The 16,630-nt window shown below is 48.4% G+C and overlaps 1 protein-coding gene across 2 annotated transcripts in view; it reads left to right on the plus strand.

Annotated features, from left to right (window-relative positions):
- ARHGEF39 (Rho guanine nucleotide exchange factor 39) overlaps nucleotides 1–16,630 on the plus strand; it is a 363,866-nt gene that overhangs the window by 249,425 nt on the left and 97,811 nt on the right. For both annotated transcript variants that reach the window (XR_013621789.1, XM_078769812.1), the window contains exons 6-7: nucleotides 15,394–15,464; nucleotides 15,588–15,716. Coding sequence is in view for 1 of the 2 variants with exons in the window: in XM_078769812.1 (XP_078625938.1) it covers nucleotides 15,394–15,464; nucleotides 15,588–15,716 (200 nt within the window). In the remaining variant the exon portion in view is untranslated. The remainder of the gene's footprint in view (nucleotides 1–15,393; nucleotides 15,465–15,587; nucleotides 15,717–16,630) is intronic.

Consider the following 16,630-nt stretch of genomic DNA (forward strand, 5'->3'; position numbering starts at 1 on the left):
CGGGCCCGCCGGTCTACGCCAGAGCCCGCCGCCTCGACCCGGCCAAGCTCGCCGTGGCAAAGGCCGAGTTTGACGCGTTAGAGCACCTCGGCATCGTGCGGCGCTCCGATAGCGCGTGGGCCTCGCCACTGCACATCGTGCCGAAGCCGGGAGGCGGCTGGCGCCCATGTGGCGACTACCGCCGCCTCAACGACGTTACCACCCCCGACAGGTATCCGGTCCCGCACATCCAGGACTTTTCCGCCCGTTTGGCGGGGCGGGTCATTTTCTCGAAAATTGACAATACGGGGATACCACCAGGTACCTGTCAGGCCGGCCGACGTCCCAAAAACGGCCGTCATCACGCCGTTCGGCCTGTTCGAATTCCTGAGGATGCCGTTTGGCCTCAAAAACGTGGCCCAGGCGTTCCAGCGCTTGATGGACGGCGTGCTGCACGACCTGCCGTTCCTCTTCGTCTACCTGGACGACATCCTCGTCGCCAGCACGTCCCGGGCCGAGCATCTCCTCCACCTCCGAACACTGTTCAGGCGCCTCAGCGAGCATGGCTTAATCGTTAACCCGGCCAAATGCCACTTCGGCACGACGGCCGTTGACCTTTTGGGCCACCACATCACCAGGAACGGGGCCGTGCCGCTGCCAACCAAGGTCGAGGCCATCCCCGAGTTCCCGCGTCCCCGCTCCATCAAGGCCCTGCAGGAGTTCCTCGGCATGGTGAATTTCTACCACCGTTTCGTGCCCCGCGCTGCTCAGCTCATGCGGCCCCTTTACGAAGCCCTCCAGGGCAAGCCGGCCAAGCAAGCATGGCGTGGTCATGACGCATGATGTTCACCTCTGAGCTGTGGGGCGCGGTCGCCCGCAACCTGGGGGTCAAGCTCCACCGTACCACGGCCTACCACCCCCAAGCCAATGGGTTGTGCGAGCGTTTTCACCGCTCTATGAAGGCCGCGCTCATGGCCGGCCTTCAGGACGGCGGTTGGGCCGACCGGCTGCCGTGGGTCCTTTTGGGCCTCCGCACGGCCCCCAAGGAGGACCTCCAGGCGTCCACCGCCGAGCTCGTCTACGGCCAGCCGCTACGCGTCCCAGGCGAGTTCGTGCCTGACGCTACCAGTCCCTGGTCCACAGCTCGCCAGCGCTCGGACCTCCAGGAGGCCGCCCGACGGTTTACCCCCGTGCCAACGTCCCGCCACGGTGGCCCCCAGTCTTACGTCCCCCCAGCGCTTCGCACAGCGGAGTACGTTTTTGTGCGTCATGACACACACCGGGGGCCACTCCGGCCGCCGTACGACGGGCCCTTCCGGGTCCTGCGACGGGACGACAAGTCTTTCGTCATCGACGTCGGCGGCAGGTCGGACCGGATTTCGGTGGACTGCCTCAAGCCGGCGCACGTGGACGTCGACCAACCACCACGGTTGGCCCTTCCTCCGCGGCGAGGCCGCCCCCCGTCCACGGTTTCCCCCCGCTCGACCACCCACCACCACATCGGACCCCCCCCCCACCCCCCACGACCCTCCAGGGGTCACTTCGGCCCGGTCATCAGGACCCCCCTTAAGACCCTGCCGGTGCAAGTCGATTCTGGGGGGGCGCGTGTAGCGGTTGCCGCTGAGCATACACAATCGCCTTACACCTGCCGAAGACGCAACCAGGGAGCGATCACTGTACCGGGCTCGCCCAGGCCGCCCGGACATGCCCAGACGTGCCTTTCCCGGGCATGCCCGGACTCGCCTTTCCCGGGCTCGCCCAGGCCGCCCGGGCACGCCCGGTCTCGCCTTTCCCGGGCATGCCCAGACTCGCCTTTCCCGGGCTCGCCCAGGCCGCCCGGTCTCGCCTTTCCCGGGCATGTCCAGACTCACCTTTCCTGAGCTCGCCCAGGCCGCCCAGGGGCGCCCAGTCTCGCCTTTCCCGGGCATGCCCAGACTCGCCTTTCCCGGGCTCGCCCAGGCCGCCTGTGCACGCCCGGTCTCACCTTTCCCGGGCATGTCCAGACCCGCCTTTCCCGGGCTTGCCCGGGCACGCCCAGTCTCGCCTTTCCCAGGCAAACGCTCCGGCATGACGTGTTTGATTGCATATATATTGTTACGGTACGCGGTTAAGGATGTTGTTTGCCGAGCGATGGCTCCGCGACCGAACAGTTGTTCCCCGACTAAACCCGATTCACCCGATTCACCCAAACGTTGGCCGTATCGCGCCACAGATACTCAATCTGGAAAACACTAAAGCGACCGAATGCAAAGAGGAAGAAGAAGACGTATAGAAGAGTAACGGGGTTTATTATGTACACATACACAAGCAAGAAGAACAGTCACGATTATTTACAGGGGACATGAGACGCAGGCGCCACAGTGCAAATTACTAGCTTATCTAACAGGCTTACTTAATACCCAGGACAGAACAAACGAAGACACAGACTCACGCGGGGAATTGCAGAGTGGATTGACTGGAGGGAGAGGAAAGTCCACTGGGTCCGGCAGCACGATCCGCACGTTCTGCAGCCGCCGTTCCTTCGCGGCCCTGCTCCGAACTGCCGTCCAGGCCCCTAAGCGGCTGGCGAGCGTTGTTGCTGCTGCTGTTGTAGACGCTGCCGCTGGTGAGCAAGGTGACGAATCGCAGGCTTTTGCGCTTCCCTGGATGACCTCTGCTGTTGGACCTCACAACTCAGCTCTGCTCTGACGACCCAGCTCTTTCCTTTGCACCTCACCACGCAGCTCAGCTCAGCCTTGGACCTTTTTGCAACTCTCTTGGACTCATCTGCTTGTCTCTTTGGGGAGCGCCCCGCGGCGGGTTATATAGGCCCCGCCCTTCACCCTTTGCGAACCTCCCCCAAGCATTCTCTCTCCGCCCTCTCAAGCCAAACCCCTCGTTCTGGGTTGGATGAGCGGGGCCGACTTACTCCTCCCCTCTATGACGAGGTGGAGACCCGCCTTTCTTCCCCAACCCTGCCTCGTGGTCAATGGCGGCTTTGGAGGGGATGTAATTGCCAAATTGAGGCTTGGCCATTACGAAAGGGGAAATGGAGGTTTTTGGGAATGGGAATGAAGGGAATCTATCTCTTTTACTCGGTGCAATGGAGTATCATTTTAATGGAAGACAAGGCCTTACTCTAAAACACATAATAAGATATAAGCTACTGAACAAGGGTTTTATCGGGTCCTGCAATGTGGTGTTTCATGGAATAACTACCGAGACGCCCTTTTTATCTTTACACAACTCCGGAGGCAGGAGGCGCAGAATAAACAATAATAATAATAAAGCACACAATAAAAAAAAATACAGTCCTCATATCCGCAACAATATATTGCTGCCCGATAAACGGGCTTTTCAGAGTACCCCAGTTTTGGTTTTGCTCAATAAAGAAACTCGGACGAATTCTCGTCTTTTGTCGTGTCAATCCTTTCGACTCGCGTAGGAGCACAGCTCCTTCACCCTTATGTTTGCGTTCTGGCGCTTCAGTTAGACACATAATGTCTTTCCGGCGTCACTGTTATATTGTTTTAAAGAATAATGCACAATCGCTTAGTGCTGCTGTGACTATGAAGCACAAAGATCGCAGCTACCAAATTTATATCGCTACTGAGGCAATAACGTGCTTTATTTGTGGCGAGCACGGACATTTAAAGAACGCTTGTCCGAAACCAAACATTCCCGGTGGTGAATCTCAACGTGTGGAACCTAACCGGGAATCTCAACACCTGGAGCCCAAACCAAGCACCAGTGGTACATCTAGAGCCGCGGAGCCCAATCCAAGCACTAGTGGTACATCTAGAGCCGCGGAGCCCAAGCCAGGCACGAGTGGCACATCTAGAGCCGCGGAGCCCAAGCCAGGCACGAGTGGCACATCTAGAACGGAGGAGTGTACAGACACCTCCCACAATCATCCCCGCGGTGCGAGTGCGGAACTAAAGGGACCTCAAGCGGATGACGAGGGTTTATCACCGTTCAATCTCGGAGAAACAAGCGCCCAAACGTCAATGGTCACGATGTAACGGTGAGCGTTCCGAAAAAACTGGCGCCGTCGGGCAAATTAAATGGCTCCCATTTGGATGCAGCTGCCCCGTTTGCTGCCGGGGAAACGGAAAACAGATTTGCCGTGTTAGCTACGGAGGATAATAATAACGCTCCTGATAACGAGCAAGACAAACCCGAGCACGAACAAGGAGGTGGTGTCGTGCCCCAAGACGAGAGGTACAAGGAGGTAGTGTTGTGCCCCAAGAGGTACAAGGAGGTAATGTCGTGCCCCAAGGGGTACAAGGAGGTAGTGTCGTGTCCCAAGAGGTACAAGGAGGTAGTGTCGTGCCCCAAGAGGTACAAGGAGGTAGTGTCGTGCCCCAAGAGGTACAAGGAGGTGGTGTCGTGCCCCAAGAGGTACAAGGAGGTGGTGTCGTGCCCCAAGAGGTACAAGGAGGTAGTGTCGTGCCACAAGAGGTACAAGGAGGTAGTGTCATGTCCCAAGAGGTACAAGGAGGTGGTGTCGTGCCCCAAGAGGTACAAGGAGGTGGTGTCGTGTCCCAAGAGGTACAAGGAGGTAGTGTCGTGCCCAAAGAGGTACAAGGAGGTAGTGTCGTGCCCCAAGGGGTACAAGGAGGTAGTGTCATGCCCCAAGGGGTACAAGGAGGTAGTGTCGTGCCCCAAGGGGTACAAGGAGGTAGTGTTGTGCCCCAAGGGGTACAAGGAGGTAGTGTCGTGTCCCAAGAGGTAGCTGTGACTACCCCTGTGGTTGCCGATACTACAACCATGGATGTCAGTAATGAACCTGTTTTGCTCCCTCTCCCTGCTAAGTGTGAAGTGTCTGAGATGTCTGCGCCACAGACAACCCCGGACATGATGGAAGCGGAGTGTGTATGTTCTGTTTCGGAAATAGTTTTTCCCCTCCCGGGAGAAATGGAAATACCTACTCCACTGGGGGAGCACTGTATTAATGTAGATCCCCAATCAAACTACGATTCTGATGGCGCGTCGTCGGTAGCACCGAGGTCTGGAATGATTCAGGCTTATCCCAGGAACCGGAGGGTGGTCCGACTGTGCACCCCCCCCCCCCCCCCCCCCCGGGAGATCCTAAAAATTTTTACATCACGCTTTCCGTAAGAGAAATGTTAAAATTCAGGATTCCTTCCCTGATCTGCACAGCTTTATCATCTCCGCAAAGCGACTGCTCCTTCAGTCTGAGCAGTTTGGTATGACTGAACCACAAATATTTCGTCTCAGGAAATGGGTTCTGAAAGCAAGGAAGCACCTGCAGGCATATCCTGACCCAATTGACTGATACCTTTCCCCAAATTCCACACTATGGCTTTTTCTATAGCCACTTTAAACATAAACGGAGGACGCTCTTATTTACGAAAAGCTGAAGTTAAGGAACTTGTTTTGAAGAACCACATTGACATCTTACTCTTACAAGAAACCAGATGTAGTTCCTCCTGTCTGAGTGAATGGGAAAGAATAATGAAAGGAAGGTGGTTCTTCAGTAGCTTAGAGTGTCCTCGGGCTGGGGTAGCCATCTATTTGCATCCTTCTCTCTGTAATCTCATTGTTGATTTTAATGAAATAATTAAAGGGTACTTAATCTCTCTCACCTTCACCCTTAATGGTTTTAAACACACGATAGTGAACATCTATGCACCCAGTGACAGCACGGATAGATTTGCTTTTTTCACACAGTTAGAAACATCTCTTGCACGTTTTGATTTTAATGGATTTGTTTGTTTAGGAGGGGATTTTAGTTGTACGATGGACTCTACCATTGATCGCAATGGAAATGAGTCTCATCCAGCAAGTATTGTGCCTCTGACTAGGACTTTGACAACCTTTTCCCTTGTTGACATCTGGAGAACTCGAAATCCATCCACACGCCAGTATACATGGTGTCGGTGTTGAAATTGCCGTCTGTCCCTCGCAAGGTTAGACCGGTTTTATATTAATAGTGATTTTTTAAATATTGTGACCCATACTGGTATTGTCCCGAGTGGTTTCTCAGATCACCACATGGTTGTGTTTCGCACTTTCTCCCCAATTTGTAATCGTGGTGCTGTTTATTGGACATTCAATGTTAGTCTTCTGAAAGACAAATGTTTTATTGATGCTTTTAAAATCTTCTGGGAGACTTTACTCCTGCTGAAAGCTTCCTTCCCTCTCCTCGGACAGTGGTGGGACAATGCAAAAGCCCAGATAAAAATGTTTTGCCAGCAGTACGGGTCCTTTCATACCAAGAATGATGTTGCTCTTCAATCCCTGCTTACCAAGGAGATTCTAACTTTACAATCCAACCTCTCAGCTTCTAATGCTGAACGGACTAACCTTTTGTTGGCTAAGAAAAAGGCGCTCCTTGCTGAATTGTGTGTAAAGCGAGCTAGAGGAGCTTTGGTCCGGCTCCGAATGGAAAATTTGTGTTTTCTAGATACCTCTTCCAAGTTCTTCTTTGGATTGGAAACCCGAACCAAACGAAGCCAACAACTAACCTCGCTTCGGTCAACAGAAGGGAGAGTGACATACGATCAAAAATGTATCAGACGTTCCGCCAAGGAATACTTCTCTGACTTGTACCGTGCCAAGAACATTGATCACGGAATGATTGACTCTCTGGTTGCCTCTTTGCCCACCTTGTCCGAAACGGCACGCATACAGTTGGATGTGGAAGTTACTTTGGAAGAACTTTTTTCCGCATTGCAAACTTTACCCACTGGCAAGGCATCAGGCTTAGATGGGATCCCAATGGAACTCTACCGAGCCTTTTGGAACCTTTTGGCTCCTGAACTACTTGGTCTTTTAAACGACAGCTTGCGATCTGGCTCGCTACCCCTCAGTTGTCGCAGGGCTGTACTTGCCCTCATTCCCAAGAAAGGAGACCTTCAGAACTTGAAAAACTGGCGTCCAATCTCGTTACTTTGTACTGACTGTAAAATATTTTCCAAAGCTCTTGCAAACCGCCTCAAGCCGGTGATTGGGGAGATTGTACACCCTGACCAATCCTACTGCATTCCCAAAAGGACTATACATGATAGTATTTTTATCGTTCGTGACATTATCGATATTTGTACCATTGAACAAAGGAATGTTGGTTTGGTGTTCCTCGACCAGGAAAAAAGCTTTTGATGCAATTGATCATTTTTATCTCTTTTCTGTTTTACGGGGTTTGGTATCGAGGAAATTTTTATCTCTTACACTAAATTATTGTATAATAATACTTTTAGTTTGTTAAAAGTAAATAATATTTTATGCCAGCCTTTCTCTGTTTGTAGAGGAATTCGCCAAGGGTGCCCATTGTCTGGTCTTTTGTACTCCCTTTCAGTTGAGCCTTTGCTTATTCGATTGTGTGCGCGCCTTGGTTTCGCCCCCCTTCCAGCAGTAAACCCGGTCAAGACAATTGCCTACGCAGATGACCTGTGCGTAATTGTTCGCTCTGATGAAGATGTTTCTTCCTTGGTTCATTGTGTCCAGGAGTTTAGCTCAGCAAGCTCTGCAAAAATCAGCTGGCTCAAGAGCAATGCTCTCTACTTGGGTCCGCAAAGTGATGCCCCTCCTCGAACCTTGCCCGGCCAGCTGGTGTGGGCACGAGACGGGACACATTATCTCGGGGTCTCTCTTGGCACTCCGGACTTCGTCTCGAAGAACTGGGAAACACTCATAACTAAAACTGAGCAGCGGCTTCTAAAATGGAAAGGTTTACTGAATCAGCTCTCTTATCGGGGTCGCACCCTGATAATAAACAATCTTGCGGCATCAATGCTGTGGCATAAGCTTAAGGCACTACAAGCCCCAGCTTTTATTTTTTTTAAACTCTCAAGTGTTTTTATTGACTTTTTGGGGGGGGGGGGGGGGACACTGACTCCGGTCAGGCATGCTAAGCCTGCCCATCACTGAAGGTGAACAGGGGTTGGTCGATGTCAACAGTAAGGTGATGGCTTTTCGCCTCCTCTCACTACGCCGGCTTCTGTACACGGATGTCCCGTGGAAAGCCTTTGCTCACTGCCTACTTAGGCAAGCCGGGAAACTTGGTTTTGACCAACAGCTCTTTCTCATCAACATCAAGAGCATTGATTTAACTTTGGTCCCCCTGTTCTACAGGAGCATGCTGGAAGCATGGCAGGCGATTCAGCTTCAGCGTGATACATGTGATTATTCCCTCCCAATGTTTTTAAATGAGCCAGTCTTTTTAAACCCAGTTTTTAAAGGGGTCTGTAGTGACAGATCTTTTATGCAAAAATTCATTGATATTGATTGCACTAAGGTCAAAAACTTTCGAGACCCTTTTCTCCATAAATGGAAGTCAGCAGCTGACATTGCTGTGGCTACTGGTGTTCGTTCTATCAGAGTCATTGGGAGGATCTTCTCTCTGATTTTACGCCTTTTTAAACAAACCGGGCTAAAATGGGACCCACTGGTGGAAGCTAACCCTCCTTTGTCCCAATGCCCCTTTCCAAAACTTTTAATTTCTTTCCAATGTCTTATTCCTTTTAATACAATGGAGAAATCCTCTGTTTATTCCATGTGTGTTGGAATTCTTGTTCCCTATAAACCGACAGAACCACAAACACTGGAGACCTCTGCTCCAAATTGGCACTGCTGCAACAATCAAAAGGCTCACCATGTATAGGGCACCCATTGTCAAACGCAATGGGGACCTGCAATGGTGACTGGCACATTATATTTTATCTTCAAACGTTTTATCTCGCTGCATATGCCCTGACAACTCGGAAATGTGTCCCTTCTGTGATGTCCCTGAAACAGTTTTTCATGTTCTTATTGAATGTACGAGGTTGGCTCCTCTTTTTTCAGTTTTATCACGTGTGATTGAAGGGCTAGGCTTGGTTTTCACACAGTGTTTTTATATTTGGCTTTAATATTTCTTACCGGTGCAAAGAAGAATGTATTTTAGCCAACTATCTGTTTGCGGAGGCAAAACTTGCTATTTATTTATCAAGAAAGCACAAAATGCAAACCATTCGTGCACTACTTTTATCTGATGATGATGTTTTAATGATTTTCAAAGGTCTAGTTACATCTCGTTTACATCTGGAGTTTGAATTCATTGAATGTACACTTTCTCACAGCGATGGTGCGTGAAGGAATCCCTTTGCAGCTTGGTTGATGGTGTCCTCCAAGTTAATTTGTAAATTCTTGTTCTTGCTCTCATGTAACCCCCATCTTTATTTATATGAAATGTGCTGTATGACTTTTCACCATGTACACTGACTTCCTAGTAATAAAGAGGAACAAAATTTCTCTCTCTATCTCTCTCTCTCTCTCTCTCTCTCTCTCTCCCTCTCCCTCTCCCTCTCCCTCTCCCTCTCCCTCTCCCTCTCCCTTCCCCTCTCTCTCTTCCCTTCCCCTCTCTCTTCCCTCTCCCTCTCCCTCTCCCTCTCCCTCTCCCTCTCCCTTCCCCTCTCTCTCTCCCTTCCCCTCTCTCTTCCCTTCCCCTCTCTCTTCCCTTCCCCTCTCTCTTCCCTTCCCCTCTCTCTTCCCTTCCCCTCTCTCTTCCCTTCCCCTCTCTCTTCCCTTCCCCTCTCTCTTCCCGTACCCTCTCTCTTCCCGTACCCTCTCTCTTCCCGTACCCTCTCTCTTCCCGTACCCTCTCTCTTCCCGTACCCTCTCTCTTCCCGTACCCTCTCTCTTCCCGTACCCTCTCTCTCTTCCCGTACCCTCTCTCTCTTCCCTTACCCTCTCTCTTCCCGTACCCTCTCTCTTCCCGTACCCTCTCTCTTCCCGTACCCTCTCTCTTCCCGTACCCTCTCTCTTCCCGTACCCTCTCTCTTCCCGTACCCTCTCTCTTCCCGTACCCTCTCTCTTCCCGTACCCTCTCTCTTCCCGTACCCTCTCTCTTCCCGTACCCTCTCTCTTCCCTTACCCTCTCTCTTCCCTTACCCTCTCTCTTCCCTTACCCTCTCTCTTCCCTTACCCTCTCTCTTCCCTTACCCTCTCTCTTCCCTTACCCTCTCTCTTCCCTTACCCTCTCTCTTCCCTTACCCTCTCTCTTCCCTTACCCTCTCTCTTCCCTTACCCTCTCTCTTCCCTTACCCTCTCTCTTCCCTTTCCCTCTCTCTTCCCTTACCCTCTCTCTTCCCTTACCCTCTCTCTTCCCTTACCCCCTCTCTCTTCCCTTACCCTCTCTCTTCCCTTCCCCTCTCTCTTCCCTTCCCCTCTCTCTTCCCTTCCCCTCTCTCTTTCCTTCCCCTCTCTCTTCCCTTCCCCTCTCTCTTCCCTTCCCCTCTCTCTTCCCTTCCCCTCTCTCTTCCCTTCCCCTCTCTCTTCCCTGCCCCTCTCTCTTCCCTCCCCTCTCTCTTCCCTTCCCCTCTCTCTTCTCATACCCTCTCTCTTCCCTTCCCCTCTCTCTTCCCTTCCCCTCGCTCTTCCCTTCCCCTCTCTCTTCCCTTCCCCTCTCACTTCCCTTCTCCTCTCTCTTCCCTTCCCCTCTCTCTTCCCTTCCCCTCTCTCTTCCCTTCCCCTCTCTCTTCCCTTCCCCTCTCTCTCTCTTCTTTCGTGGAGGGGAGAGAGAGAGGGGAAGACAGAGAGAGGGGAAGATGGTGGAGCGTGACCTCCTCCTCAGCAGTTGCCTCCAGTTGAGGTAATCCCTCAGCCTCCTCTGCCTTCAGAATATTCTGAGGGTAATGTGATAAATGCTGAAAATTTATATGTTGGCCAGACAGCACCTGAGTCTCTCCGGTGTTCTGAGGGTAAACCTCCATGTTAGGTTGAGCCTCCATGTGTGTCCCCTGCTGAAGCTTGTGTTGATTGTGCCACCCTTCCCTCCGTGGGGAGTGGTGAGTGTGTAGGAACTAGTGATCCGTCTGTGATCGAATCCTCCATTGAGGCAGCTGAGCCTTGTGATGCTCATGGTCAGTAGGGTGATAGTGCTGAAGTCTCAGATTTTCGCGTCGATGAGCCCGTTGCTTCAGCAATGGACTCTCAATGCAATGATTATGACTCTGATGGGGGTTCTTCCGTTGCCTCACTGAGTGATGGTGAGGCCGACTTCTCATCGGAGCATGTCTCTGGAGACTCTGTCCCTCCTGCTGAAATCATGGATTTCCTCCAAAAAACTTACCGTAAAAAGCGCGTGAAAATCTGCGATTTCTTCGTTGACACTCACGCCTTCATTATTGGGGCTCAGGAAGTTGTACAACAATCTGCGGCCCTTCATATTTCTGATCAATCCCTGAAAAGACTGAAGAGGTACCTTGTCACAGCAAGGAAAGAATTAAACCTTTAATGGCTGTGTTGCTGCCTATGTTTTTATGAACATAGCAAGCTTGAACATTAATGGTGGGCGCAGTCAGCTGCGTAGGTCCCAGACTGTGCAATTAGCCAGGAGGGAAAAGATTGATGTACTTTTATTGCAAGAAACTCGTGCCACTGCAGACTGCATGGCTGATTGGCAGCAACAGCTGATTGGCACTTGGTTTTTTTGTAATACAGATTCTGTGAGTGCGGGTATTGCTTTTTTTGTCAGTTCACGTTTGGCTGCCCCCCCCCCCCCCCCCCCATCTTTAAGGAAATCGTACCAGGCTATCTAGCCTCTGTTGAGCTTGAATACAATCAGCAACGATTTATGTTTGTTAACGTCTATGCTCCAAGCGATAGTACAGATAGAGGAACTTTTTTTAATCAGTCCTTTAATTTCCTGAGACACCTCTCCTCTGATACGTTGTTGTGCTTAGGGGGTGACTTTAACTGTACTTTAAACCCAACTTTAGATAGGAACAGTGCAGAACCACATCTAGCTTCAAGTGGGCCTCTTTCCAGTATAATTTTGCGGCATGACCTCAACGATGTATGGCGGCAACAACACCCAAACCTGCAGCAATTTAGCTGGTGTCGGGTTTTACTAAATCATCTTTCACTTGCTCGTCTTGATAAATTTTATATTCCTAACTCTGCTGTCAATCTTGTGACATATACGGCTATTGGCCCTTCTGGTTTCTCTGATCATTCTTTGGTAAAACTGTGTTTTTCTTTTCCTCGTATCAAACGCCGCACCTTGTATTGGTCTATTAACGCCTCCCTTCTGAGCGATCCTTTCTTTAAATCATCCTTTGTGGTTTTTTGGGACAAGGTTGTGTATTTCCAACATCGTCTCCTAAATCTCTGTCAGTGGTGGGACTATGCTAAAGCACAGATCCGTGTTTTCTGTCAGCAACACCAAACCAATTGCTCTCAAAGTAAACAATTATGTATTGATGCCTTGAAACAAGAAATTCTACGATTGCAGGAAGGTGCTGAGGTCCTCAGTGATGAAAGACGGTGTCAACTCCTCTTTGAAAAACAAACTCTGCTTAAGGAATTAATTCAAGAAAATGGTATCGGTGCCTTAGTCAGGCTGAGAGTGAATGGTTTACTGTCGTCAGACACATGTTGTAAAGATTTCTTTAAGTTTGAGAAGACGACGAAGGCGAGCCAGCAAATGCTTAGTCTTCGGGCTAGTGATGGGCATATTCTTAGTGATAATACGGAGATTGTTCATTTTGTTCGGTCTTATTTTGAGAATGTGTTTTCCTTTAAGCCTAATGATGTGCCTGCAATGCAGAATATTACGACCAATTTACCGCAGATAGATGAGCATCAACGGCATGTCTTGGATGAGAACATTACTCTCTGTGAACTTAAAACTGCGCTCGATGACCTTTGATGGTTTTGCTCCTGGTTCTGATGGGTTACAGCTGAATTTTATAAAACTTTTTGGGACATGTTTGGTCCTGCTTTGCATTCAGTGTTTTTATACAACCTGCGTGAGGGATTGTTACCCCTTAGTTGTCGACGTGCAGTTGTTTGCCTTATCCCTAAGAAAAACGACCTGCAATTGATACAGAACTGGCACCCAATTTCTCTTCTCTGCACAGATTACAAGATTTTTGCCAAAACGCTAGCTAACCGTGTAAAGACTGTTTTAAGCTCAGTTATACATCAGGATCAGTCGTACTGTGTTATGCACAGATCTATGCACGATAACATTTTTTTGGTACGAGACCTGTGGGATGTGTGTGCATTTCAACAACATACCGGTCTCTTTTTTATTGACCAAGAAAAGGCTTTTGACTCTGTTAATCATGACTACCGTATTTTCCGGTGTATCAACCGCACCCGTGTATCAACCGCACCCCCGATTTTCGACTTCTAAAAAAAAAAAAAAAAAAAAATCAGATTTTCGAGGGGGAAAAAAAACATCCGGAAAATTTTAAAAGAGAAGAGAATAAATAAAGAAAATGGAAAGCGAAATATGATGAAAGGAAAGAGAAACTGAAGACAGAGAAAGAGTGAAAATACATGAAATGAGTTGAAAGAGAATTTTTAAAAACATTATAATTATTCTTTCTTGCCAATGTGGGGCCCTGAAAAGGGCCGTTGGGTTTTGGCTCTTGCCAATGTGGGGCCCTGAAAAGGGCCGTTGGGTTTAGTCTCTAAAATCTGAAAAAGTCCTCGTCATCCGCCCCTCATCGCCTTCTTCTTCTTCGGCATCGTCTCCAGTGTCTGCTTGTTAGTCCGCCAGCGTCTAATGACGGACTCGTCGATTCCGAAGTGTCGGCCGGCCGCCCGATTACTAAACTCTTCTGCAAACCTGCAGGCACGGAGCTTGAAAGCTGCTGTGAATGATCGCGGTGCCATCTCGTGGTCTTGGTCAGGATAGAAGCGAATGGTGAAGCTTGGTCTTGGTCAGGATAGAAGCGAATGTTGAATCTTGGTCTTGATAGCTCGAACAGGATAGAACGAATGGTGAAACTCCCCGTTGACCTCTCCGTTTTATACATTCGCCCAGCCCATGCGGCGGCATCAAAGCCGACTTCAATAGGTAATACCGCGGCGTTGGTTAGACAATAGGTACGTCATAATGTCCCATGCAAAACATCCTGTTTACCATGTTGACGCTTTTGTTTTGTGACTTAATCCTGTCTTTATTTAGCACACTCTATTCACTATGTGACCTGTCATTCAAAGAGGACTAGTGAAAGTACACATTTTCACAAACACGCATAGAAAAATCAAATATTACAAACTTCAAACTTTCTTTTATTTTGACTGGCAGCAGTAATCGGCGTTGAACCTACCTTAGTAACGTAATTGACGATCATTCATCATTGTATCCCCGCAACCCCAAAGTAATATAAAGATTACGTCCCGTTGATATGACAGTTTTTCAATGCACAAATTTTTCTGTTACTGTGTATCAACCGCACCCCCTTTTTTAGGGTTTTCCCGTCGGTAAAAAACCGCGGTTGATACACCGGAAAATACGGTATTTCTTTCACATTTTAGAGCAATTTGGTTTTGGGGCATCTTTTATTTCTTATGTATCCTTATTGTAAAATCACATTTTTAGCTTGATCAAAATCATTGATGGTCTCTGTTCACCTTTGCGGATTGGGAGGGGAATTCGGCAAGGTTGTCCCTTATCTGGAACCTTGTACTCTCTTTGCATTGAGCCCCTTTTGATTCGTTTACGATCTTCTCTTATGGGCTTTTCAGTGACTCCATCAGAAAAGCCTGTTATCATTTCGGCCTATGCTGATGATGTATGTGTTGCTGTTCGCAGCAGTAATGACATTGCCCTGCTATTTGAGTGTCTACGGGTATACTCTCAAGCATGTACAACGCAAATTAATTGGTCGAAATGCAAAGCAGTTTGGGTCGGCGGTACGCCACCTTCTGCCCTTCCAATTCTCCCTATGAATTTGACATGGGGAAAAGAAGGTGTGAAATACCTCGGTGTTTATCTTGGAACCCCTGGGTTTGTCAAAAGGAATTGGGATGGTTTGCTCCACAAAATTAGCAATAAATTAAACAGATGGAGAGGAATTTTGTCGACCTTGTCTTTTCGAGGTCGTGCCCTGGTCATTAACAACCTGGTGGCCCCTCTCTTGTGGCATAAAATGATTGCCTTGCAGCCACCTGCAGCGTTGGTGTCGTCAATCAAAAAATGCTTACTTGACTTCTTTTGGGATGGCAAACACTGGCTAAAGCCAGAGACTATTTGCCTCCCATTGGCGGAAGGGGGTCATGGACTTATGGACATTCTTTGTCGGGTGATGGCCTTATATATATATATATATATATATATATATATATATATATATATATATATATATATATATATACAGTATATACTATATACAGTATATACAGTATATCAAGTACATATAGTACATATAGTATATATACAGTATATAATATATATACAGTATATCAAGTAAAAATCATCTTTTTACATCCGAGGCACATTCAGTAGGTTGTCCATGTTATATTAGATGAGGCACAGAGACGGTGATGAAACTCAAACAGTATTTGCAAATGTATTTCCATACGGTGGATATATCAACACAGTACGTATATGGTATTTGGACCTGAGTTTGCAGCATGATGAATGAATGTATTCGGATGGGAACACCAACCTGCCAACCCTAATTATTTTTCCAGGTATAAAGTATTTTTAAGAAACCTTGCTGAGAACACAAGTCCAAGACACATGGAGTTCAACAATATCTCTGGTAATACTGATGCAAACTTGTCTTTCATGAACCTTTACTTTTATACTGTTAATTTGATAAACGATGAGGCAACACAAGTGCAGAATAATCATGTGACAAGTTCTCCTTGTGATTGATGTACAGGTGCAGAACGGGCAGTGACAGAGACTTGCCGCCAGGTCGGGTTATTCAAAGCAAGCCAGAGGAATTTGGAGCATCTGCACAGGGTACAAAGTATGCTGAAGAGTCGCCGTTTTAACATCATGCACCAAGGTTTGACAATTACTTTGGTCTCATGATATAGAAGAGTTCTACTCTTGAAATTGTATTTCACAATCACTTGTGTACCCAAGTTAGTTGTGTTATACCTTCGGACTTTATTTTTATCATTCGTAATTTGTTTTCTGGTTTTTAAAAATCTGTTTGCAAGCACATCTATCTCTGGCAATCTGTCCCCAGTGCTTTCTTTTCTTCTCTCCAATGAAGTTGTGTCAACGCCTTTCTCCAGAACTTAATTGTTGCTTTGAGTTGCTCAAATGGCTTAATGAAGGATGATATGTGTTTTATTTCCTCGGTGATTAATTGTCTTGTCTGCTAAAGTTTACTTTGATACAAATTGTTTGATACAAACATTTTTTGCAGTGTGCCGTCCTGATGAGGGCTCGCAGGCTTGCATGCAAATCGGACCTGGCAGGTGTAATGCCCTGCTGGTGGATCAAGGGGTCTTACTCCTATTAAGAGGAGTGGTCCCAATTGTATGACCATGCATTGTGGCCCTTCGGGGGCATGGTGCATGAGTTTGAATGACCATGTGCTTCCCCCTTGGGGTTTAGGCGCATGTGTATTGTTATGGGGACAGCCTTGTTGACGTTGTGCCTTGGTCATGGGGTCAAGGTGCACATCCGAGGCTGTTCAAATGTTTGACTTTTTACCTTTTTTCACAAGCAAAAAAGGCAGGCCTTGCGCAGGCCCTAAAAGCGCTAAAGTTTACTTGCTAATTTGATAGCACATTATTCCTGACAATTTATTTCTCTCATTTGGTCACCAACCTTTTCGATGGTGTCATGTGGACTTTATCAGAAAAAAGAGAGAAGTTTGCACTTTGGTGTGAAAGCATGCAATTAACTGTGCCCAACAAGGTTAAACTGGAGATCCTGCCCTACTCACAATAAAAAGGTATCGAGACC

Source organism: Myxine glutinosa, chromosome 1, assembly GCF_964187855.1.
Source record: "Myxine glutinosa chromosome 1, kmMyxGlut1.1, whole genome shotgun sequence".
Classification (NCBI taxonomy): domain Eukaryota; kingdom Metazoa; phylum Chordata; class Myxini; order Myxiniformes; family Myxinidae; genus Myxine; species Myxine glutinosa.